At 50.8% G+C, this 23,532-nt stretch overlaps 1 protein-coding gene across 1 annotated transcript in view; it reads right to left on the bottom strand.

Annotated features, from left to right (window-relative positions):
* Positions 1-2,155: 2,155 nt before the first annotated feature.
* drosha (drosha ribonuclease III) overlaps positions 2,156-23,532 on the bottom strand; it is a 121,837-nt gene continuing 100,460 nt past the window's right edge. Inside the window, exons 29-32 of the mRNA XM_030348627.1 lie at positions 21,249-21,352; positions 13,212-13,304; positions 11,384-11,430; positions 2,156-2,467 (exon numbers count right to left, since the gene is read on the bottom strand). Of these exons, the coding sequence (XP_030204487.1) occupies positions 2,337-2,467; positions 11,384-11,430; positions 13,212-13,304; positions 21,249-21,352 (375 nt within the window). The 3' untranslated portion in view covers positions 2,156-2,336. The remainder of the gene's footprint in view (positions 2,468-11,383; positions 11,431-13,211; positions 13,305-21,248; positions 21,353-23,532) is intronic.

Below are 23,532 nucleotides of genomic sequence, written 5' to 3' on the forward strand. Positions count from 1 at the left end.
CTTCTTTTTCAAACCGTCAATGTCAGCCAACTGCCATTTTATGAAGTACATGCTTGTGACTTTTCTTTCCATGTAAGCCGTGTTCTCTACGTTTGCAGGGCCTCAAATGTGGAATACGGTGGGATAACGTAACGTATCGTACTAAAACATGCTATCAAGCGGGTCACCTCGGAGGGTTTTGGCTTGGTCTTTTTTTTTTTTACTTTTATTTGACTGTGTAGAGGCGACTGGGCCCCCAAGGCCGCCAGAAGCTGAGGATTGTGTTTTTGGTGGCAATGTGGTTGAGCAGTTTGTTTGGCGACGTAGAAAATATGAAATATGAAGTGTGCCAGGTTGTGGTAGTTTAAGCCGGGGTCCGTACATCGTCCTGCTTTGTAAAATGTGATATTTTGTACTGAATATTTATATGACTCAACACGATTAAACATCCTAAAAAAAATATGTTTTTTTTTATATTCATTTAATTTCTTAAAATCTTAATTCATATCTATCTTTCTCTGTATCGTTTTCTGGCTACGAAGGGCAAGCGGCCAGTTATCAACCCCGGTAATAGTGGCTAGGGGCTAGCACGCTAGGCTAATTCATTTTCAGACAAAAAGAAAAAAAAGAAGATAGTTAGTGTTCTGCATAATGCTAATCCTCAATAAGACAAGTGGTTAAATAGCGAGTACTGGGGGCGACTGAACCCAGGAAACCATTAATTAGACAATCTATAATTACAATCAAAACCAATCAGATTTAGTAATGGATTAGATCAAAAACAAAAACATGTATTATGGGATGAGTGGCAGATGCGAGACAGATTGAGATATTATTCTACAGATTTAGTATCATAATTGGCAATTTCTTTCTCTCTCCAATAATCACCAGAGCACTGATAATAACAATGGCATTCGCAGCGTCGCATTTACAAAGAAAACTTTATTCGCAGCGTAACAAAAATGTTCACAGTTGGATAACTAGGGTATTGGCAGCGAGACACCATTTCTACATGTAAAAGCACACACGGTGACGATACAGCCATGGAGGTCACACTTCAGTGAGACAACAGCGCGCAACGAAACAAAAAACACACAAAAACGCGAAAACAGAAAAGGTACAAAACCTAAACCGAGCACTTTCGACATTCCCAGCAAACGAGAGTAGTGTGTTGGCGGCCATGTTGGCTCTAATAAGCCTCACACTCGCTCCTCTTCAACTCAAATAAAAGGCGGTTCTCTCAGCAGGGCACTTAAACCAACAACAACCCGGTCGGTGCGGGTCGCGAACCCAGGACCCCGTCTCCACGACAACCCTTCAATCCTCTGATTGTCCACCTGTGTCGTCTCCGCCGCTACGACATTTAGCCGAAAGACAGGGGTCAACCTCGCCTCTTCATCATCATCATCATCGTACCCAGACAGACCACCTGCCCCCCGACCCCCCCGACCGGCCGCTCGCACTTGCAGATGTGCGCTGAGGGGGGGTGGGGGGGGAAAGGGGTGAGGGGACAGATGTCATGTTCCTGGACCTGGTCGACAAAGAGAGTGAGAGAGAGAGTGAGAGAGAGAGAGAGAGAGAGTGAGAGAGAGAGAGAGAGAGAGAGAGAGAGAGAGAGAGAGAGAGAGAGAGAGAGAGAGAGAGAGAGAGAGAGAGAGAGAGAGAGAGAGAGAGAGAGAGAGAGGGAGGGAGGGAGGGAGGGAGAGAGAGAGAGAGAGAGAGAGAGAGAGAGAGAGAGAGAGAGAGAGAGAGAGAGAGAGAGAGAGAGAGAGAGAGAGAGAGAGAGAGAGAGAGAGAGAGAGAGAGAGAGAGAGAGAGAGGGAGAAAGGGAGAGAGAGACAGAGAGAGAGAGAGAGAGAGAGAGAGAAAGGGAGAGAGAGACAGAGAGAGAGAGAGAGAGAGAGAGAGAGAGAGAGAGAGAGAGAGAGAGAGAGAGAGAAAGAGAGGGAGAGAGAGAGAGACCACGAGACAGAGAGAGAGAGAGAGACAGAGACAGAGACAGAGACAGAGACAGAGACAGAGAGAGAACACGAGACAGAGAGAGCACGAGAGAGAGAGAGAGAGAGAGAGACCACGAGACAGAGAGAGAAAGAGAGGGAGAGAGAGAGAGACCACGAGACAGAGAGAGAGAGAGAGAGAGAGAGAGAGAGACAGAGACAGAGACAGAGACAGAGAGAGACCACGAGACAGAGAGAGCACGAGAGAGAGAGAGATAGAGAGAGAGCACGAGAGAGCACGAGACAGAGAGAGCACGAGAGAGAGAGAGAGAGAGAGAGAGAGAGATCGAGAATGAAAACAAGAGAGAAAGCAAGAGAGAGGGAATGAGAGACCACGAGCGGTCTGTTGCGGCGCGGCTGTCACTTCCGGCTCTCGTCGGCGTCGTCGCCCTCCTTCTCCTGGCGTTCCCGCTCCCGTCTCATCTCCTTTAGCTCCTGCCTGTACTTCCGCTCGATGAAGCGCTTCTGATGAGCCATCTGCGGGAAGTTATCTGGGCGGGCGAGGCAGGGACACAGGGAGGAGAGAGAGGTCGAGCGAGAAGGTGAGAGAGAGAGCGGTAGAGAGCGAGAGAAAGAAACAAAAGAGGGAGAGAGCGGGGGAGAATTGACAAGGTCAGTTTCCAACTGGGTGAAGAAGACAGCAATTCAAATTCCTCTGGATGCTGTGTGTGTGTGTGTGTGTGTCTGTGTGTGTGTGTGTGTGTGCATTCATGCGTGTGTACACGTGTGTGTGTGTGTGTGTGTGTGTGTGTGTGCGCATGTACGTGTTTTGCTTCCTGAACATCAAGCTGTCACTTTGGTCCAATGAGGGAAAACATTGTGGGGGTTATTACCAATGCAGCCCCCCCAAAGCCCACCCCCCTCATCGTTATATTTTCATTAACACTAACAGCGTAACATGACATCAGGCAGGCTTGGTTTAGCTCACCGGTGATGACAGCCCCCCACCCCCCCCCCGTCTGATAACATAATCACACGCGAAACGTCTCGGAATCAGATCCACGTGATTCGGACGCCAGATCGAGCCGAAAACAACACGAAGCTAACGGCGGCGTTGTCGTGGCGGGGGCCTCGGCGTTCGTCTGCCGACGTGTGTTGGAGACCACCAGCCAGGTGTCAAACCGTCAGAGCGATGCACTCGATCGCCCTGCCCATGATTGGGGGGGGGGGGGGGGGGGGGGGGGAGAGGAGGGGAGGATGGGTAGGGGAGAGGAGGGGGGGAGGAAGGGGAGGGGAGAGGAGGGGGAGGGGAGTGGAGGTAGAGTGGGGGAGAGGAGGGAGGGGAGAATGGCTATGAGACGGGAGGAGGGGGAGGGATCTGGCGACGGCCTTGAACCCGACAGGTCTTTATTTCCTGTTTGCCAGCGCTGAGCATTGGGAGCCGCTCCGACAGAAGAATGTTCCGGACCAACGATGAAATGATCCCCGCTCGCTGACCAAAGAACCGTGGAGAGAAAAGAACCCCCCTAAAAAACGGATTAAAGCACAAAACCCGTTCCCGCTTTATGAACGAGCACGTTTTCTACCGCTGTTGGTAACGAACAAAGGTTGGTTTACGACAGAAATGGGTCTTGGGAACGATAAGAGGCCACAGAGGTCTCCGATGTTTATAAAGGAAATTGAAATGTTTCACGAATCAATGGAATAATGGACTTAAAAAAAAGGAGGTGCAAAAACCCTGCAGTACTCGCTGCGTTTCCATCGGCCCTCCGGTACAATTACATTCAGGGGATTTTGCTGACGCTTTCATCCAAAAACGACGTACATGCATTCATCACACACCGACGGCGGAGTCAACCACGCAGGGCGACTGCCATCTTGTCGGGAGCAGTCAGAGTGAAGTGTCTCGCTCAAGGACACCTCGACCCTCAGCTAGGAGGAGCCGGGGATCGAACTAGCAACCTTCAGGTTAACAGCCAACCCACTCTACCTCCTGTGCTACTGTCGCTACCGTCGCCTACCGCCAACTGTCGCCGGTGCCGACAAGGACTTCAAAATAGATTCCAGCAATAGACTCTCGATGTCACCGATAAATAATGCATACGGAGACACTGATACAAATCTGAGTTTACTTTGTATCACACGTCTGATTTCAATAGGCTTTCGGCAATCACATCCACCCACTGTGCGAGTGTTTCGCAGGCGAAGGCCTTGGACTCTCTGCCATTGAGAGATATATTTTGTTCGTAATGAAACTGAGGCTTTTTCTGGCAGGACACAAGTCTGAGTCCTACATTATAGGCTCACGTGCCACCGTTTACAGCCCGACCAGAGAGAGAACGAACAACAAAAATAAACTCAAGAGCCGGGCTGGTTAATGGGAAGAATTCACACACACGCATAGGAACGCACACGCACAAACACACACACCCAAACCACACAATGAAACACAAGGATACTGAGATTTGCTTACTAATGCTTAAGCAACGATTTGCAGTAGGAGAGCCAGAGAAAGCGAGAAAGAGAGAGAGAGAGCGAGAGAGTCAGAGAGAGAGAGAGCCAGAGAGAGCCAGAGAGAGAGAGAGAGAGAGAGAGAGAGAGAGAGAGAGAGAGAGAGAGAGAGAGAGAGAGAGAGAGAGAGAGAGAGAGACAGAGAGACAGAGAGAGAGACAGAGACAATGCAGGTATTGCTGTTAAATATGGAAATCACCGGCACTTTTCTCCCTGGGAGGTGACTAGAGAAAATAACGCAGTCTTTGGGCCGCTTGGATTGTTTAACATGCAGCAGGGGAGCGGACGACACAAGAACAGCACTGAGCAGAGGAAGCACATCGCTTTCCATTTATACCCAAGTCTTGGAGAGAGATAGAGAGGGAGAGAGCGAACGAGAGAGAGCGAACGAGAGAGAGAGAGAGAGAGAGAGAGAGAGAGAAAGAATGAGAGAGAGCGAGAGCGAGAGAGAGAACGAGAGAGAGCGAACGAGAGAGAGAGAGAGAGGAGAGAGAGAGAGAGAACAAGAGAGAGAGAGAGAGAGAGAGAGAGAGAGAGAGAGAGAGAGAGAGAGAGAGAGAGAGAGAGAGAGAGAGAGAGAGAGAGAGAGAGAGAGAGAGAGAGAGAGAGAGAGAACAAGAGAGAGAGAGAGGGAGAATATGAGAGCGAGAGAACGAGAAGAGAGAGAGGACGGACAGAGGATGCTGTGTTTGGCATCGCAAAAACATATAGTGGATTCCCCGACGCACAGCGCTGCATAGAAAAGCTCAGAAATCCCCCCCATCCCAATCCACTCACCCCCCCCCCCCCTGCATGCCCAGCATACTGATTACCCCCCCCCCCCCCCCCCCCTAAACCCTACAGCCCACTTCCACTCCAAGCAACGGCGCTCGCACATTTAACTCAGCTCCAGTCTTTTGTGTTTACGCACAATGCAGTAATTCCTTTCAGAGTGTATTTGGTGTTGTGTGTGTGTGTGTTTGTCTGTATGTGTGTCTATGTGTGTGTGTACAGGTGTGTGTATGTGTGTGTGCGTGCGGCGGGTGAGATTCTACATTCTGGGTGTAGCCAGGGGGAGTTTGATCACAGGACAAAGGCCCGGCTGTAACCCGCTCGTCAGGACGGCTCGTTTACCGACTCTGGCTCCAGGTTAAGTGCGCCTGAGTTTAGAGCCACATTGTCCGTCACATTGTACTGTACTATGGGGACGCGGCACACGGCATCTACGCCTCCGTCTCACCCGATGCTTTTACCCGGAGAGAGAGAGAGAGAGAGAGAGAGAGAGAGAGAGAGAGAGAGAGAGAGAGAGAAAGAGAGAGAGAGAGAGAAAGAGAGAGAAAGACAGAGAAAGACAGAGAAAGACAGAACGAGAGAGAGAGAGAGAGAGAGAGAGAGAGAGAGAGAGAGAGAGAGAGAGAGAGAGAGAGAGAACGACAGAGAACACGAGAGAACGAGAGAGAGAGAGAGAGAGAACGAGAGAGAGAGAGAGAGAGAGAATGAGAGAGAGAGTGAGAGAGAGAAAGAGAGAGACAGAGAACACGAGAGACCGAGAGAGAGAGAGAGAGAGAGAGAGAGAGAGAGAGAGAGAGAGAGAGAGAGAGAGAGAGAGAGAGAATGAGAGAGAGAGTGAGAGAGAGAAAGAGAGAGAGAAAGAGAGAGACAGAGAACACGAGAGAACGAGAGAGAGAGAGCGAGAGAGAATGGAGAGTCTACGTCTCGCATCGTTCAGGGTTCACTCTTCATTTCGGGGGGAGGTGCGCGGGGTGTAAGTGGGGGAGGTCGGTGGGGGGGAGGAGGAGGATGAGGAGAGAGGGGATCAAGTTCTTGAGTCGGCTGAGCGGCCGCCGTGTGGTTAAACGCTGACGCCGCCTTCAAACCCCTCGCCGTAACCCCTGACGACGCAGCCTCAGGGATTGGGGTAAAACTCCCCTTCTCTCTCTCTCTCTCCGAGCCCCCATGACTCTCCCACCTGGCTCTCTCCCTCTCGCTCTCCGTTTTTCTCTTTGTCGGAGCCCCCATGACTCGCCCACCTGGCTGTCTCTCCCCCTCTGTCTCCATCGCTCTCTCTCTCTCTCTGTCTCCGTCGCTCTCTCTCTCTCTCTCCGTCGCTCGCTCTCGCTCTCTCTCTCTCTCTCTCTCTCTCTCTCTCTCTCTCTCTCTCTCTCTGCTTCCATCGCTCTCTCTCTCTCTGTCTCCGTCACTCTCTCTCTCTCTCTCTCTCTGTCTCCATCTCTCTCTCTCTCTCTCCGTCGCTCTCTCTCTCTCTCTCCGTCGCTCTCTCTCTCTCTCTCCGTCGCTCTCTCTCTCTCTCTCTCTGTCTCCATCACTCTCTCTCACTCTCGCCCGCCCGCCCGATCGCTCTCTCTCTCTCTCTCGCCCGCCCGTTCGTTCGCTCTCTCTCGCCTCCAATTTGTTTGCCCTCATGTTCTGCCCTAGTCTGGGCTGTGGTTAACATTTAATACGGCCCTGACAGATACAGCCAAGAGACTGTCAGCAACCAGGAGCATCACATAATGAAGACTGAGCTGAACCAGCCGTGCACCGCACACACATGCATGCACACACAAACCCAAATGCACAGAAACACACACACGTACAGATAGATGTACAGGTCGACAGACAGTTACATGTATGCAGACACACACACACAGAAACACACACACACGCACAGAAACACACACACACACGGGTACATGTACATGTCGACAGACATATTGACATGCATGCACACACACACAGAAACACAAACACACAGAGACAGATGTACATGTCGACAGACAGTTACATGCATGCAGACACAAACACACACAAAAACGAAACACACACAGAAACACACACACACCGAAACGCACAGAAACACACACACACACACACACACACACACATACATGTCGACACACACACACTCGCCCACTGCCTCTCCAGCCCGGAGACACACACTTCTCTCAGTAATGAGGGCTGAGCTGTCCAACCCAACGCGGCCCTGATGCTGTCTCCCATCTCTACTGCTGGAGCCCCGATATCAGTCAGGAGGAGTGAGGCCACGCAACGCAAACGAGGGAGGGGGAGGAAGAGAGAGAGGGAGAGGGAGGGAGGGAGGGAGAGGGGGGAGACAGACAGAGAGAAAGGGCTGTATCCTGCTCAAAGTGGCCCCTGATACGGGAGCAGGCCCTCTTCAATAAAACATGGAGATGCACCTCGTTGGGCGAATGTTTCCCACCGCGAGACTGGCGAACGTTGCTGTCGGGGGTGTCAGACTCGTTGGGAGGGGAGAGATGAGAGGAGGGGGGAGGAGAAGAAGAAGAAGAAGAAGAAGAAGAAGAAGAAGAAGAAAACGCCAAGACAGCGAGACGACGGCGGTGAGGGAGCCAAGACGGCAGCGGAGAGAGGGCCAACAAAGACAATCAATGATGAATCACATGACACAGGGGCTAATGTCCTTGATTAGTCTTGCTGTGGAGGCAAACCAAGCGCCCCCTTTGGCAGGCGCGGGTGGGGGGGGGGGGGGGGTGTTGGGGAGGAGGGGGGGGGGGGGGGGTGATGGCGCTTCAACAGGAGTTACCATGGCAGCCGAGTCCTGGTTCCGCTCCCGGTATTGAAGGTGGCCATCAGGGGGGCCAACAGACACTTGTTGAGAGGAGGACCAGTACTGCTCTTCCTCTTTATTTTGCTCGAGACGGACCAAGGTCGGGCAAAACACAATGGGGCATCGGTGGGGCAAGAGAGAGAGTGGGAGGAGGGGGGGGGGGCATCGCGGGCTGAAGTGTTTTGGGAGAGCCGAGTGCTGTTCCTTTCTTTCCGGGGGGGTGGGAGGTAGTGTGTGCTTTGTGTTCTAAAATGGTTTTCCGACAGTTCCCGGGAGAAACGCATGTTGCGGACATTAGTCCTGTCGAGTTGAGGACAGGACTAGTGGTTGGGATGTGGTCGACTCCCTGCCCTGAAAGGTACCTGGTTCGATTCCCAACGCGTCACAATCGTTTTGGATAAAAGCTGCTGAATGAATAAGTACCGAAGGGCTCTGTGTTCAGGTGCTGTGGGCTACCTCCAGGTGGTCTGACAAATGCAAGTGAGCGCACAGAGTTAATTGCTGCTTAAAAGAAAGCATTTGATACTCACTATGTAATCCCCGGGTAGATAATCGAAACAATTCAATGGTACATTAAAAGTAACATGAGCAAACCCCGCTGTTCCTCTGGCGGTTTATAAATCACCGCACAAACAACGACTTCATCAGCGTCATGAAGTTTGGAGAGTCCAGTGCTGGTGGTGGAGGGGTCATGCCCACAGCCCTGTCTCACCCCCCCCCCCGCCAACACCACCCATCCCGGGTGGTGTTGGCGGGGGGGGGGGGGTGAGACAGGGCTGTGGGCAGGGGGGTTGCCATTCCAAGTCGGAGGTAATTCAAAGTCAAGTGAAGCCACAGGGAGGTAAAATAATAAAATAAGAGAGGGATAGAGGGACATATTTGGCGCCGGAGGAGGAAGGGAGGGAGAGAGGGAGAGAGAGAGAGAGAGGACGAGAGCGAGAGACAGAGAGGACGAGAGAGACCATTTTTTAAATTAACTGACCTTTTAAAAAGGAATCACTAATCTAGTCACATGAAACGGCAATTTATGAGAGGGGAAATGTTCATTTACTAGCAATGAGCATCTATCAATCACCCTGGCAGGGGTACACATTGGAGAGAGCACAGAACGGAGAGAAGGGGGAGAGGGGAAGACACGCTCCACCCAACTACGCCCTCCCAGGGGAAGAGAGAGGGAGAGGGAGAGGGAGAGGGAGAGAGAGAGAGAGAGAGAGAGAGAGAGATATAACGACAGAGTGTGACAGAGTGATAACAAAAAAGTGAGTGAGAAAGAGAGAGATAGCGAGAGAGCGAAAGAGGGCCAGAGCGAGAGATAACGACAGAGTGAGATAAAGAGATAACAAAAGTGTGAGAGCGAGAGCAAGAGAGAGATAGAGAAAGACAACGACGGAGTGTGATAAAGAGAAAAAGAGAGTACCCGAAACAGAGACACACACACGGCGGCCGCAGAAGTCGCCAGGGAGAGGCACGGGGGGAAGTCAGACGACGGCTCGGAAAAATAATAAGTTCCTAAAGCACTAATGTTTCATAAAAACGAATAACTTGGGCGCACAAACAGAATCAATCACCGGCCCCCTGGGGGCTAATTTACGGCCGGGATGAAATAAAGCTACGACCCGGCCGGCCTCTGGCCCCTACCTTCCCAGGGCCCGTTTGGCAAAACCATTTGTGGCCACCGCTGGCTAATTAGTCGGCAGCACTCCCGAACGAATTGTACTTTTGATTTATCGCAGGGTTGCCACGGGAGCGATTCTTGCTCCCGGAAAAGAAAGGACGGAAAGTTTCCAGTTTGATCCGGCGGACGCATGTCTCCGTGTTTACCCAACGGCAGTGCGTTTGTATTATTGATGGCGTACGGTCGTGCGCGTACATCGCTGCTCGTGGTCATGTGGTCGATGAGGCCGATGTCTGTCGCGCACACACACACACACGCACACAAAAACAAAAAGGCGAGCACAAACAAACACGCACGCACACACACAAGCACAAAGGGACGCACACACACAATCACCAACACGTGTGCACGCACACACACACACCTGCAAACACACAAAGACACACTCACACAAAAACACACGCGCACACACAAACACAAGCTCGTACACAAACACGCACGCACACACAAACACAGAAATGCGCGCGCTACCGATAAGGGAATACATTTGTTCTTTGCTAACGTGTATGAGAGCCTTTCTCCTCGCTATGTGTACAGTCTGCTCCCCGGCAGCGCCCAGCTGGGGTGCAGCATCACTCGCCGCATTACCGGCGCCACTGCAGTCAGCCATGCAGAGGAAGACCAAAAAGAGACCTCACTCTCGCCTCTTCCCCCTCTCCGTCCATTGCTCCATCTGTCTATCTATAGAAACCGATAGGTACATGGAGGAGATCCCGCGAGGCCCTTACGTAAAGATGCATCGCACACACACACAAACACCCCCCCCCACACACACAACCAATCCCCCACACACCCTCCCTCCCACACAACCACCCCCACACAGGCTCACTTCGCGGCCCTGCGGTGAGTTTCTCTCTCTCCCTCCCCCTCTCTCTCTCTCTCTCCCTCCCCCTCTCTCTCTCTCTCCCTCAATCCCTCCCTTGGCCCTCTCTCTCCCTCCCTCCCCTCCCTTGGCCCTCTCTCTCCCCCCCCTCCCCTTGGCCCTCTCTCTCCCTCCCTCCCCCCCCCTCCCTTGGCCCCCTCTCTCTCCCTACCCTCCCCTCCCTTGGCCCTCTCTCAGCCTGGCTGGCGGGGCCCACTGCCTCCTGTCCGGCTCCCAGCTCCCAGGCTCCAGGCTGGGGGCCCCTGGGCGTCCACTTCAAACAGGCTAATGTCCTAGATGAGGGGGCCAACCGGCTGGCGGTCCCAGCCACCGCCCGGTGCCAGGCCCCCCCCCCCCCCCCCGGCCCCCTCCCCAAGCCTTACTGTACACGGTGGGCTAATATTCAGCTCTGAGGCCGCGGGTGTGGGGAGGCTTGAAGCGTGAAAGAAGTGTTTTGAAAGCATTAAAAGGGCACTAATGTGGGGTGTGAGTGTGTGTGTGTGTGTGTTTAGTGTGTGTGTCAAGTGTGTGGCTACACACGAGACGTCTAAATAGCAGTGTGTGTGTGTGTCTTGGTGTCTCTGTGTGTGTGTGTGAGCGTCTGGGTGTGTGTGTCTCTGCGTGTGTGTGTCTGCGTTTGTGTCAAGTGAGTGTTTGGGTGTGTGTGTGTGTGTCTGCGTGTCTCTGTGCATGCGTGGGTGTGTGTCTGGGTGAGTGTGTGTGTCTGTGTGCATGTCTGAGTGTCTCTGCGTGTGTGTGTCTGCGTTGTGTCAGGTGTGTGCGTGTGTCTGGGTGAGTGTGTGTGTCTGTTGGGGATGAAGGGGGAACGTGCCAACGTTGCCAAAACAACTTACATTTCTCCAGTGCGTCCATGGCGGCGCCCATTTCTGCCTGTTGGATGCTGAGAGAGAGAGAGAGAGAGAGAGAGAGAGAGAGAGAGAGAGAGAGAGAGAGAGAGAGAGAGAGAGAGAGAGAGAGAGAGAGAGAGAGAGAGAGAGAGAGAGAGAGAGAGAAGAGAGAGAGAGAGCGTCTTTAGGATATATTCAATTCATCACACTGTCAATTCCGTCAACAAAGACAAATAAGTATACCAGAGGGATTATCAAATCGTCTATTTTTCCTCACTAAAATAAATGTGTTATTTCATTGAAACCTCCTCCGTTTTAGAGCCGCTCAAAGCCCCGGTAAAAGCGTGTGTGCGTGTGTGTGTGTGTGCGTGCGTGTGTGTGTGCGGGCGTGTGTGTATCTGAGTCTGACGCAGGTAAGCTGCAGCTTTCTGGGGCAGCCCGACCGTGTTTAAGCACAAACTTCTGTGCAACTGGGGAATATTAATGTGCGACTCTGTGTAGCAGCGCACACAGTCTTGCATTCATATTTGTGTGTGTGGGTATGTTGATATGTCTGTGTGCGTATATTTTGATGCGCGTGTGTGCTGAAATGTGTGTGTAGGCTGATATGCGCATGTGTGTGTGTGTGTGTATGTTGATGTGAGTGTGTGTATGTTGATGTGTGTGTGTTTGTATTCTGATATGCGTGTGTGTGTGTATGCTGATATGAGTTTGCGTGGGTGTATCCTGATATTTGTGTTTGTGTGTATGCTAATATGTGTACATTTTGGTATGCGTATGTTTGTGCGTGCGTGCGTGTGCGGTGGTGTCTCACGCCTTGCTGTGACGCTGTATAATAAATACAGGAACACAGTAAGCTGTGGACGATCGTATTGAAAGGAACACAAAGGCGACTCTGGCTCAGCCGGGGGGAAGGCGCTTCAGAGGGGCAAGGTGGGATAGGGACGGAACTGGGGGGGGGGGGCATCACTGAGTGGATTTAGACTGCCTGCTGTGCTCTGGTGGGGTGTGTGCACGTATCCGTGTGTGTGTGTGTGAGGAAGGCAGCTTCACTGGAGTCAGCTGTGATTTTTTTTTTTTTTTTTTTTTCTAACTTGACCCTGACGGCAATTCTAACGTCAAACCTCTAAAAGGGCTTTCACGCCTCCATCACACACACACACACACACACACACACACACACACACACACACACACACACACACACACACACACACACACGCACACACGCACACGCACACGCACACGCGTCCCAGAACGCCCTGGGACAGTGGCCGCCACATTTCCGAGTTGAGTCGCTTTGCAGACGCTCTCTGTGCGCGGCAGACCTCATTCCTACGGCGGCTTCAGATGCACAGCCCTGCGGAGCAGGTAGGGACGAGAGAGGTACGGCCAGCTCACTCCGGGAGGCCTGCAGGTAAGGCAGTGTTCACCCAGACTCTGCATAGCCTACGCCTTACCCCCTCTTACGCACTTATTGAATGTGGTACGTCCCGGCACTTCATGGATGCACTTATTGCTCTCTCTAACTCCTGAGCCACAGAATACATTCTGACGTAGTGACAGCAAGACTCATCACCAAATATACTTTGTAATACCCCATATTTTACTTTTTATACATTTAGTATTTATATATATAACACTTGATATGTATGCATATTTTGTATTTACTGTTGTATACTTTGACCTCTTTATTGTTCACCTGCTTTGGCAATGTTAATGTTTGTGTCTCATTCCAATAAAGCTTTGTTGAATTGAATTGAATGGAGAGGGGGGGACGGAGAGAGGGGGGGGCCCTAGACGGCTCCACGGGGCCCCGTCCAGCAGGACTCACCTCGGGCCCTTTCCACAGCCGATGCGCTCCCCTTTGAAGTAGACGGCCACGGTGTAGGTCCGGGCGTGGGACGGCCCCACGGTCTGCAGGGTCCTGTGGGGGGGGGGGGGGGGGGGGGAGAGCAACGAGAAGGTTCAGAGGCAGAACCCCCAAAAATACAACAATGTGGGCGAGCTGAGGGCGGAAAGATCCATTGTGATTCTGGAAGAGGGTTGTTGCTTGCACATGTATGTGGACCTTTTTTTTTTTTTTTAAGCACCAGCCATTAATTCATGCTTTTACAGTAGGTGGTTATAGCACAAAACTAATTGCACTCATTCGTGGTAGCCTTGGACATGTCCAAAGACTGTTTATGAGAAGAACTCGAAGCAAATAGGATGCTGTACTATTGGTCATTCCAAATAAAAGAATCAAATGTGTGTGTGTGTGTGTGTGTGTGTGTGTGTGTGTGTGTGTGTGTGTGTGTGTGTGTGTGTGTGTGTGTGTGTGTGTGTGTGTGTGTGTGTGTGTTTGATAGGGAGAGTAAGACGAGGAGGAGGAAGATGGTGTTGGGCGAGGTGGAGAAGTAATAACGCGCAGGACAAAGCTCAAGGACACTCCTTTTTCAGAGAAGTAACAAGAGGGGGGGAGGAGAGGGGGAGAGAGAGAGAGAGAGAGAGAGAGAGAGAGAGAGAGAGAGAGAAAGAGGGAAAGAGAGAGAGAGAGAGAGAGAGAGAGAGAGAGAGAGAGAGAGAGAGAGAGAGAGAGAGAGAGAGAGAGAGAGAGAGAGAGAGAGAGAGAGAGAGAGAGAGAGAGAGAGAGAGAGAGAGAGAGAGAGAGAGAGAGAGAGAGAGAGAGAGAGAGAGAGAGAGAGAGAGAGAGAGAGAGAGGGTGGAGATATAGTAGTAGGGACTGAGAGAAAGATTCGGACAGGGAAAGAGGGCCAGAGATAGAGAAGAGAGCGAGAGAGAGAAAAGTTTTCAATCAGAGAGTAAATATAATTCATCTTCGGGGATGGAGTGAGGAGGGGGAGTGGGGGGAGGCTTTGATTCGTGCTGTGGCTCAACAGTTTGCAGGCAGCATATCAGGGGCAGGAAAATGTTTTTAGAGCGACACACACACACTCTAACACACACACACACACACGCACACACAATAAATGTTGCACCGTATTCTTCAGACTCACACTAGCCGACTGCCAACCAGCGGGAAGGCAGGATGTTGTCAGTAGAGTTGAATAACTCGAAACTAAATAAAGATAACAGCTCTCTCTTGGAGGGGGAGGGTCCTAAGAACGAAGGAATCTTTTCCGGATTTTTCGAGGGGCCAACAAATCGACGCTCGTGAAGAAGGGAAACCGTGTTCAACAAAAATGATTGCTGAGGAAAACTGTTATTTAATTCCACACTAAAGAAAGACGTTCTGCTCGATAAAGAAGTATTCGCTCCTGACCCCCAACCCCGCCCCCGCCCCACGACCGAGAAACCAAGAAGGAAACACAAGCCCAAATTTGGCGAGATGTTACCATTAGTATAAACACCAACCGCCTGTACTTCAACCCCCCCACCCCCACCTTAAATTATTCACAGACAATTTACTTATTTCAGGAGTTTGATTCATTTTTAATGCAATGTGGTCACTTATGGCAGCCCATCCATTATTCACACGCCCCTTTTCTCACTTACAAATGTAGAAGTACATGGCATGTGCACCGCGGTCCGGGACGTCTGCGCGCGTACCACCGGCGCCACGCCAAATCTCAACAGGGGGCCGATTGTCACTTTGAATCTGCGCCCGGCCAAGAAAAAACACTTTTCACCAAAAGGGACGGGAATCAAAAATGCAAAACCAGAATTGGTCCGGGGGAGATATCGGAGATGACAAGGTTCGAGGAAAGCACGACGTCGGAAAAGTGCTTTTGGTTTTGTTTTTTTTGGTTCCTTTTCCGTCAGCCTGGGTTGTTTGGGAGCTTTCAGAGACGAACAGATTGAAGTGGTTGAGAGAGAGGGAGAGAGAAAGAGACAGAGGAAGAGGAAGAGGAAGAGGAAGAGGGAGAGGGAGAGGGAGAGAGAGAGAGAGAGAGAGAGAGAGAGAGAAAGAGAGGGTGAGAGAGAGTGGGCGATTGTGCCCAGCAGGGGGTCTATGCTTTTGGCCGTATCAAAGCCTCAGCCGGCTCTAAAAGCGACCACTTAGTGGTCAATCACGGCAAACTGACGAGGACTGTGTCTGTGTGTAAGTGTGTGTAAGTGTGTATGTCTGTGTGCGCACACGTGTGTGAGGAGAGGCTTGCAAGTCATGGACTGTAATATGCATGAACTCATGTATGTACGAGTGTACATACGTGTTCTTCACATGTGTTCATATCTCCATATCTAGTTATGGGGTCTAAACGTTGCCGCTGGTCACTCTACACAAAAGCCTTAAAGTATCATCAGGCGGCTGGAAACAGTCTTCAGCGTCAGGCCCCCCTTAAACCTCACGACTCTCTCACTCCAGCCCTGCCCTCCCTCAGTCTCTCTCTCTCTCTCTCTCTCTCTCTCTCTCTCTCTCTCTCTCCCTCTCTCTCTCCCTCTCTCCCCCCTCCCTCTCTCTCCCCCTCCCCCTCCCCCCCCCCCCCCACCACGACCTCCCTCTCCAGCCTCTCTCCCTCCCTCCCTCCCCCCACCACGACCTCCCTCTCCAGCCCTCTCTCCCTCCCCCCCCCCCCCCCCCCCCCCCCACCACAACCTCCCTCTCCAGCCCTCTCTCCCTCCCTCCCTCCCCCCACCACGACCTCCCTCTCCAGCCCTCTCTCTCTACATCCCTCCCTCCTGCAGCATGTGCAGAGGAGCAGGTGTGTCCCGATGCAGGTGTCTGAGAGCACCGATGTCTATACGAGCCGCCATGACGGGGACAGGCATGCATGGCGTGCTGTCGCTGTGTAGGCTAATGCGGTGTAACAAGGGCGTGGCATGTAGCCCGTTGTGGGCCTGTTTAACCTCTGCCAGGAAGGTTTTGCTGCAACCCCGTCAGTGTGTTTGCGTGCGGGATGTCTCTGAAAGATAAGCAGGGATTTGAGCCAAGTTCGGTGCACTTTCATGCAAATCTGCAGACATGGGGCGTGGCAATGGGCAGTGAAGCGTCCCAACAAGGGAAACAACCTCCCATGGATTTGCTTAACATAGGTAACGGACTGATATGAGGGTGATAGATGGTAAATGGACTGCATTTATACCGCGCTTTGCTTAACAGTGGAAGCTCAAAGCGCTTTACAAGATTGCCTAACATTCACCCATTCATGCACACACTCACACACCGACCGCGGTGTCAGCCGCGAGCTGGCACGGCGACAGCCAGCTCGTCAGGAGCAGTCGGGCTGAGGGGTCCTGATCAGGGAGACCTGGACAATCACGCCCGGCCCACTTCTATCTAACGGAGGCCTTGGCAGAGAGGTCTGTCCTCTACTGAGAACACTTCATAGTTCTTTGTACGAACATAAATAAATACGTGAATTGGCTTTCCTTTGTTTAGATGTCCTTTTTTTCGCTTGTGTTTTTCGCTTCTATGTGTGCGTTTGTGTGCCTTTTCTCAGTTGTGTGTGTCTGTATATTTGTTATGTGTTCCAGCTTGTGTTCTGTAAGTGTACTTTATTTTGTGGGCGCTATCGACGTAAACACGATCTCTACTCTACCTTTACCCCCCCCCCCCCCCCCCCTTTGTGACTGGCAGTTTCCATAGTAACAGGCCCATGGCTGCTCTCTTGCTCTCTGAAGGATTATGTCAGATGACTCTTGGCCCTTGTCCTTCCCACGTCGTCTGCGCGCAGCCCTCCTCCTCCTCGCCCCGTGTATGTCTCTCTGCCCGGCGGAGACGCACACGTCGCCGTGCACGTCACCGTGCACGTCGCCGCGCACAATGCACAGGGAGTGGACGGTGTGAGCAAACGTAATTATATAAACCGTGTTCCCTCTGTGTGTTCGTCGGAATAGGTTTGAAAGGATGTGCATGGGAGTCAACGGGAGGAGAAAGCAGAGGGCGGACACATTATTCTTCAATTTTTTTCCGTATTTGTAAGCGTGCGTGTGTACATGTGTGTGCGTGTGCGTGTGTGTGTGTGTGTGTGTGTGTGTGTGTGTGTATGTGTGTGTTTGTACGTGTTGTGTGGGTGTCTATGTGTTTGTGTGTAGGAAGATACACATCTATTGTATAAGGGTGCATTTGAACGAGATGGGGCGATATATATGCGTGATGTTGTGTGCTGAATTTTGAGATGTTTATGTTGTGGTACTAGTGTGTTTCCGTTCATATACACCGTTCTGTAAGTCACCATACAAGGCTACCTTAGCTAGTGTGTGTGTTTGTGTGTGTGGATGTCTTTTTTGTGTGTGTGTGTTGATGTCTTTTCGTGTGTGTGCGTCCGAGGATGTCTTTGTGTTTGTGTGTGTGGATGTGTGTGTGTCTGTGTTTTTGTGGATGTGTCCCGATGTGTGTGTGTGTGTGTGTGTTTGTGTGTCTTTGTATCTGCGTGTCTTCGTCCTTCTGCGTGTGTGTGTGTGTCTTTATGTGCGTTTGTGTGTCTGCGTGTGTTCAACTGCATTTGTATAAACATGTGGGCCTCCAAGGTGAACAACTTCTAGCTTCCAGCCCGGCGAGCTACGATAACATCACAATCCCTTTCATTCACAGCGCCCCCACAGCGCCGCCGAGTGTGTCCGTGCTTCCTTCCCTTCCCGACGCTCCGTCTCCGTAACAAACTTAGCGAGACGGCAGCGTCCGAAAGGTTACACAAGACGCCAGGGGCGACGGGAAAAGGTCTGCCACGCAGCGACTAACTTCCTGTCAGACAGGAAGTTAACGAGGAGACATAGTGACAGCAGGATCATTTAGAAAAAACAAAGAACAGGGGGGGAAGGTTGGATTGGAAAGGTGTCGGCTGGGAAATGACTCGGAGGAGGCACGGTGGTGGAGGTAGGAGGAACAGGAAGCGGGAGGGGAAGAGGAGGGAACACGGCGGTTGCCATGTAGATCGATGTGTGGCAGTAAAACCAGCGCCCCAAATATTGACAGGGCAGGGAAAAAGACGACAGGTAATCGCTATGCCCCTGTGTGTGTGTGTGTGTGTGTGTGTGTGTGTGTGTGTGTGTGTGTGTGTGTGTGTGTGTGTGTGTGTGTGTGTTTGCGTGTCTGTACAAGTCTGTGTAGTTAGTGGTGTAGGTGTTCCCACGTTGTGTAGATGCGTCTTATTTTACATTGTGCTTTGTGTGCGTGTGAGGCATCTGTTGAAGTGGGATGTGGTTTTATGTGTGCGTGTTCTCACTTGTACAGCAGGGTCTTTGTGTCTGTGTGTTCTGACTTTTACGGGGGGTATGTGTGTGTGTGTTGGTGTGCGTGTGTGCTGGTGTGTGTGTGTGTCTGTGTGTGTGTGTGTCAAGTCAGCTATATTTAAAAAGCACATTCAGACCAACACAATGCCACCACAATTCCCACCACAAATACGATACATAGCCTCGATGTTTTCTGAGGGGTTGGTAAATCACATCGTGATCCAGTAAGACGGATGCATTGTGGTATTGCTAGCCTAAAGCTACAATGTCCTTTACGATCAATAAACTAACTAATTATTTATGTGCCACAATAAATACGCTGTTCCACACACGATTGCCTAGCCTAAACCTACGCTAGGAAGCCTGGTACCACGATGACCGGGGCTCGTGACATCGCAGTAACCGCCTTAATTGAAGCCAAGCTTTGGAGCTTTAGTTATTATGTTAATCGTAATTTTGTCAATATCGTTTAGTCATCAATCGCAACATTTTTGAGATCATGGAGTGAAATTGTTGTGTTTGAAACTAACCACATGAAGTGTTTTCTTTATGAGCCAGGGTTACAGCATATTAACGCCGATTTAGGATTTTACAACTTCTCTCACTATAAGAGTTCGGCCAAAGAAATCCCATGATGCACCTTGATGTACAAGCCCTACTACAGAAACAGCAATACAACCCGAACAACGAACAATGGACAGCATAAAGTCTATCCTACTGTACCTACAGACCATGTCCGATCTCATTTTCACAGTTTGGATAATTGCTAAAAAATTGAATGTGTACTCTTTAAAGCGGTTGCCTGCGATTCTAATTGCCACACGTTTCCTCTTTCTCTCAAGTTTCAACGCAACCTGTAGGGCACTCACCATCAATAACTCAGTATTGCAATCACCAACCTCCTCTTTGTAAGTGGGCCACTAAGAAAGCCATCACTCCCACCTTTGACCCCCACACCCACAGAAGCTGCAGCCACACACCTTGAGCCAAAGCAAACAACCGGTAAATGTTGCTTTCCATCCGAGCGCAACCCTTTTTTTAAAATTGTTTATAAACTTGTTTTTAATGGTTAAAACATGTGCAGGTTAAAGATCATGATATAACACTACATGACTAATTCAATGTAGCTCTTTCTTCCTCCTTCGCCCAGCATCCTACGCAGTCGCATCGAGCAATTAGATGACTTTAACGAAGGCTTTGGAGTGCCGTTAGTTCTCCTCTTGATGGAGATGGACCGTATACAATTGAAATTCACTTTGTCTTGCGATATTTTTACTTTGTCTATTTCTTTCTATTCAATTTAATGACTACAATTACGATTGACCACTAGGTTTATTTTTAAAGACATAAATTGCACGGTAAAAGCTCAAGCCTTCTTTTTTTTTGAACACAAACCAACAATTGGGTGGCCTAACAATACGGTAGGCCGGTACCATTGACCAGTTAGAAAATACTAATTTCATGGCACACACCAGCAGTACACAGAGCGATATTCATGACTATAATCACAAACAGAAGAACAGGATTGCACACAATAGACATGTAGAGTCCATCCGCGGCCTATAATAGACCTTGAAAACCTTGGTACATGGCCAAAGGAAATGTGGTTTTCGATGACGCTGACCATACAATGGTATGCCCTCTGCCTAGTCTCTCCTCTGGCACTACCCACTCGAGGAAACGGCACAAAGGCTGCCAAACGGTATTGTCCGAGGTGAATGGAACCAGCAAACAAGACTCAGGTTGAATGGAAGATGTAGAAAACAGAATAACCTGCATGTATCGCTTCGTCATAAGCCATTGGGAACGGTCAAACACTAATGTAAATCAGGAGGCCAACTAAACCTCGCCACAGAGTATTGACAAACCAAGATCTAACACGACGTTGATCCATCATGACGTTACACAATATATTCTGATCTGACCGAGGCCTCTGCTCTGCGAGGCCAAGACACGGAAGCCATAAACAAAGTGTATAAACGACTAGCAGGCACGCTAGCTCAAGCTCCAGGTAGTTAGTTCATAGGATCCTCTGCCGATGATTGATATTTTATCGTTCTCACTGAACAACCTTCTGCCCATACCGCCCGGCCGTACTGGGAGGACTCTTCCAGTACATCTTTCACTCCTCCAGTAGCTCTCAGAAACAGCCCTTCCCATTTGCAGCCCAAACTTTTGCTCCTCCTCCATTGGCGCGCGGACGCTCATTCAACGGACACCGGGCAGAGGATACCTGGTGGCAACGCAGCCGTTCCACCTCGCTCCCCCGTCGACCGAACAAGGACCACATCCAACCCCCCGGTAGCTCCCTGCCCAAAGAGGGTCCGGGCTGGGGGGGGGGGGCATGGGGACAGATGTGACATAGAGGTCCGTGTGGTTTGAACATTACCATAGGCCCGGGACAATCAGAATGCATCATGGGAGTTTATGCCTTAGACACTCCGCCATATTTAGAAGACTCAAGAGCGATGTAGAATGTTTAAATATGTCGTAAACATACCTAAACCGAGACTTTATTTTTCCACAACTTATAAAAAAGACCCAAAAAACCCATCCAACACAATAGCCGAGGTTCCGACGCTTCTGTGCGCCCAAAATGGCGGCGGCGACATCTAGATGTACAAGCTCTATAGAAGGTGAGAGCCTGATGCCAAGATATAGGGGTGTGTGTGTGTGTGTGCGCGTGTGTGCGTGCGTGCGTGTGTGTGCGCGTGTGTGCGTGCGTGCGTGCGTGCGTGCGTGTGTGTTTTCTTACTTGTAAAGGGGGATGTCAGGCTCCTTGCCCTCTGTCCTCAGGGTCAAACAGCACTGCTGCAGCTGGGATTTGGGATCGTTCCAGTCTTGGTTCAGAATGAACTCCTGTAAATCACATACATGGACACACAAACACACACACACACACACACAAAGATGTCGTAACTTGTTTTTTTTTTTGAGCTCTCAAAAAGAAATACGTCTTCATTTATACAGTTGGGTTCAGCCTTCTGCTTTTAGTTCAACCCACGCCCCCATCCCCACCCACACACACACACCTCCTTTCAACTTGCCTTCTCTCACTTCTAAACTCAAGATCCAATCTCAGTCCATCACTCCTTCTCTTTTCTCCTTCTCTCTCTCCCTCTGTCTGTCCTCATCCCGCTCTCGCTCAGCTTCTTCCTCTATCCCGATCTCGATTCGCATCTCTCTCTCTATTCCTATATCTCTAAGCATCTACCCTCTCTCCCCACACCCTCCCTCCCCATCTCTATTTCCCCATCTCTCAGCCTCTATCCCTCTCCCTCTTCCTCCTCCTCCCTCTCTGTGTATATTTCCCCATCTCTCAGCCTCTACCCCTCTCTCTCTTCCTCCATCTGCCTTGCTCCTACCCACTCTCCGTATGCGCGTAGTCCGTGTGTGTTCAGATCAGGCTACTCAAGACAATAGCCAATCTGGACGTGTGGATCTAGAGAACAGTGGGGGGGGGGGGGGGGGACTCCCAGGTGTGGGCCACTGATACATTATCCCCCCCCCCCCCCCCCCCCACACACACACACACAGCCTGGTGCTATTCTAAAAGCCCATCCATTAACAGCCATGCAAGCCTGTTGTCTCTTGTTATAGAGATACACGCACACATATAGATCTATACGTACACACATATAAACACACACATATTTATGTTTGTAGATATATACACACACATAGATAGATGTATAAACACACACATATATATATTTATTAATAGATACACACACACATTTAGAGAAACTCGACTTTTCATCCTGGACTGTCTCTTTCCAATTCATTTTCAAGAAAGTGTACAGTGTGCGTGTGTACGCACTCATTCGCTCTGTCTTCATCCCTTACTCTATATCTCTCTCTGTCTTCATCGCTACCTCCCTATATCTCTCTCTGTCTTCATCTCTACCTCCCACTCTCACTCCCTTTATCTTCATCTCTCACTCTGTCTTCGTCTCTTCTTCCCTCTATCTCTCTCTCGCTGTCTCTCTCTCTCTCTCTGAGGTTGTGTCGCAGGTGCAGTATGGGGTAACAGCGATTTGGTTGTTTTGAAGGCGGCCGAGGCTCTGTGTGATTACCTGTAAGAGGCAGGAAAGCACCGCCGACTACTCATCTATAGAGTGATTGTCTGCCTCAAACGAAAAAACTCACACCCAAACACGAGGACCGGTCCGTCAAGTCTCAGAGTCACTCCTTTGTTCCCTCACTTCCCTCAACCCTCACCTCTCCTAGCCCAAATTGGACAAAACAGCATAACGTTACATCTATTGCTCTCAGATGGAGAGAGTGGAAGATAATTAAGGGAGAAGAGGAGGGAGGGGGGAGAGAGAGAGGCAGAGGGAGGGACAGAGCTATAGGGAAGATACGAAAACGGAAAGGAGGGAGAGAGAACGAGGAAGGTATTCAGTTAGAGATGGATAAAGGCAGGAGAGACAGAGAGAGAGACAGACAGAGAGAGAGAGAGAGAGGGAGAGAGAGGCAGAGAGACAGAGAGAGAGGCAGAGAGAGAGGCAGAGAGACAGAGAGAGAGGCAGAGAGAGAGACAGAGAGAGAGAGACAGAGAGAGAGAGAGAGAGAGAGACAGAGACAGAGACAGAGACAGAGACAGAGAGAGAGAGAGAGACAAAGACAGTGACCGAGACAGAGAGGGAGACAGTTCCCCAACTCTCTCCCTCATGGAAGTGGAAATGAGGTGGGACTCTGGCAGTGACCGTGATGCCCGACTCGCCCCCCCCCCGGCGATGGGGGGGGGGGGGGGATCCCAGGAGATATGCGCCAAGACAGCAATTAGCGTAGCACATCAGACCACTACCGCCGTTGTACAAAGACACCGGCATGCTGCGCACCAGCCTGCCACAGACTGTGTGTGCGCCCTCCAGTGTGAGTGTGAGCCCCCCTACCCACGTGTGCGTGCGCGGGCGTGTGTGTGCGTGCACGTGTAAACCCTGCAGTATAACTCCAGTGAGGGTGTTACATTTCTTCTTAGGTTTCTTTCCATCCTCTGCCGATTTATTTTAGAAATCTATCTCCGCTGCAAGCCC

Source organism: Gadus morhua, chromosome 23 (assembly GCF_902167405.1).
Source record: "Gadus morhua chromosome 23, gadMor3.0, whole genome shotgun sequence".
NCBI classification, from domain to species: Eukaryota; Metazoa; Chordata; class Actinopteri; order Gadiformes; family Gadidae; genus Gadus; species Gadus morhua.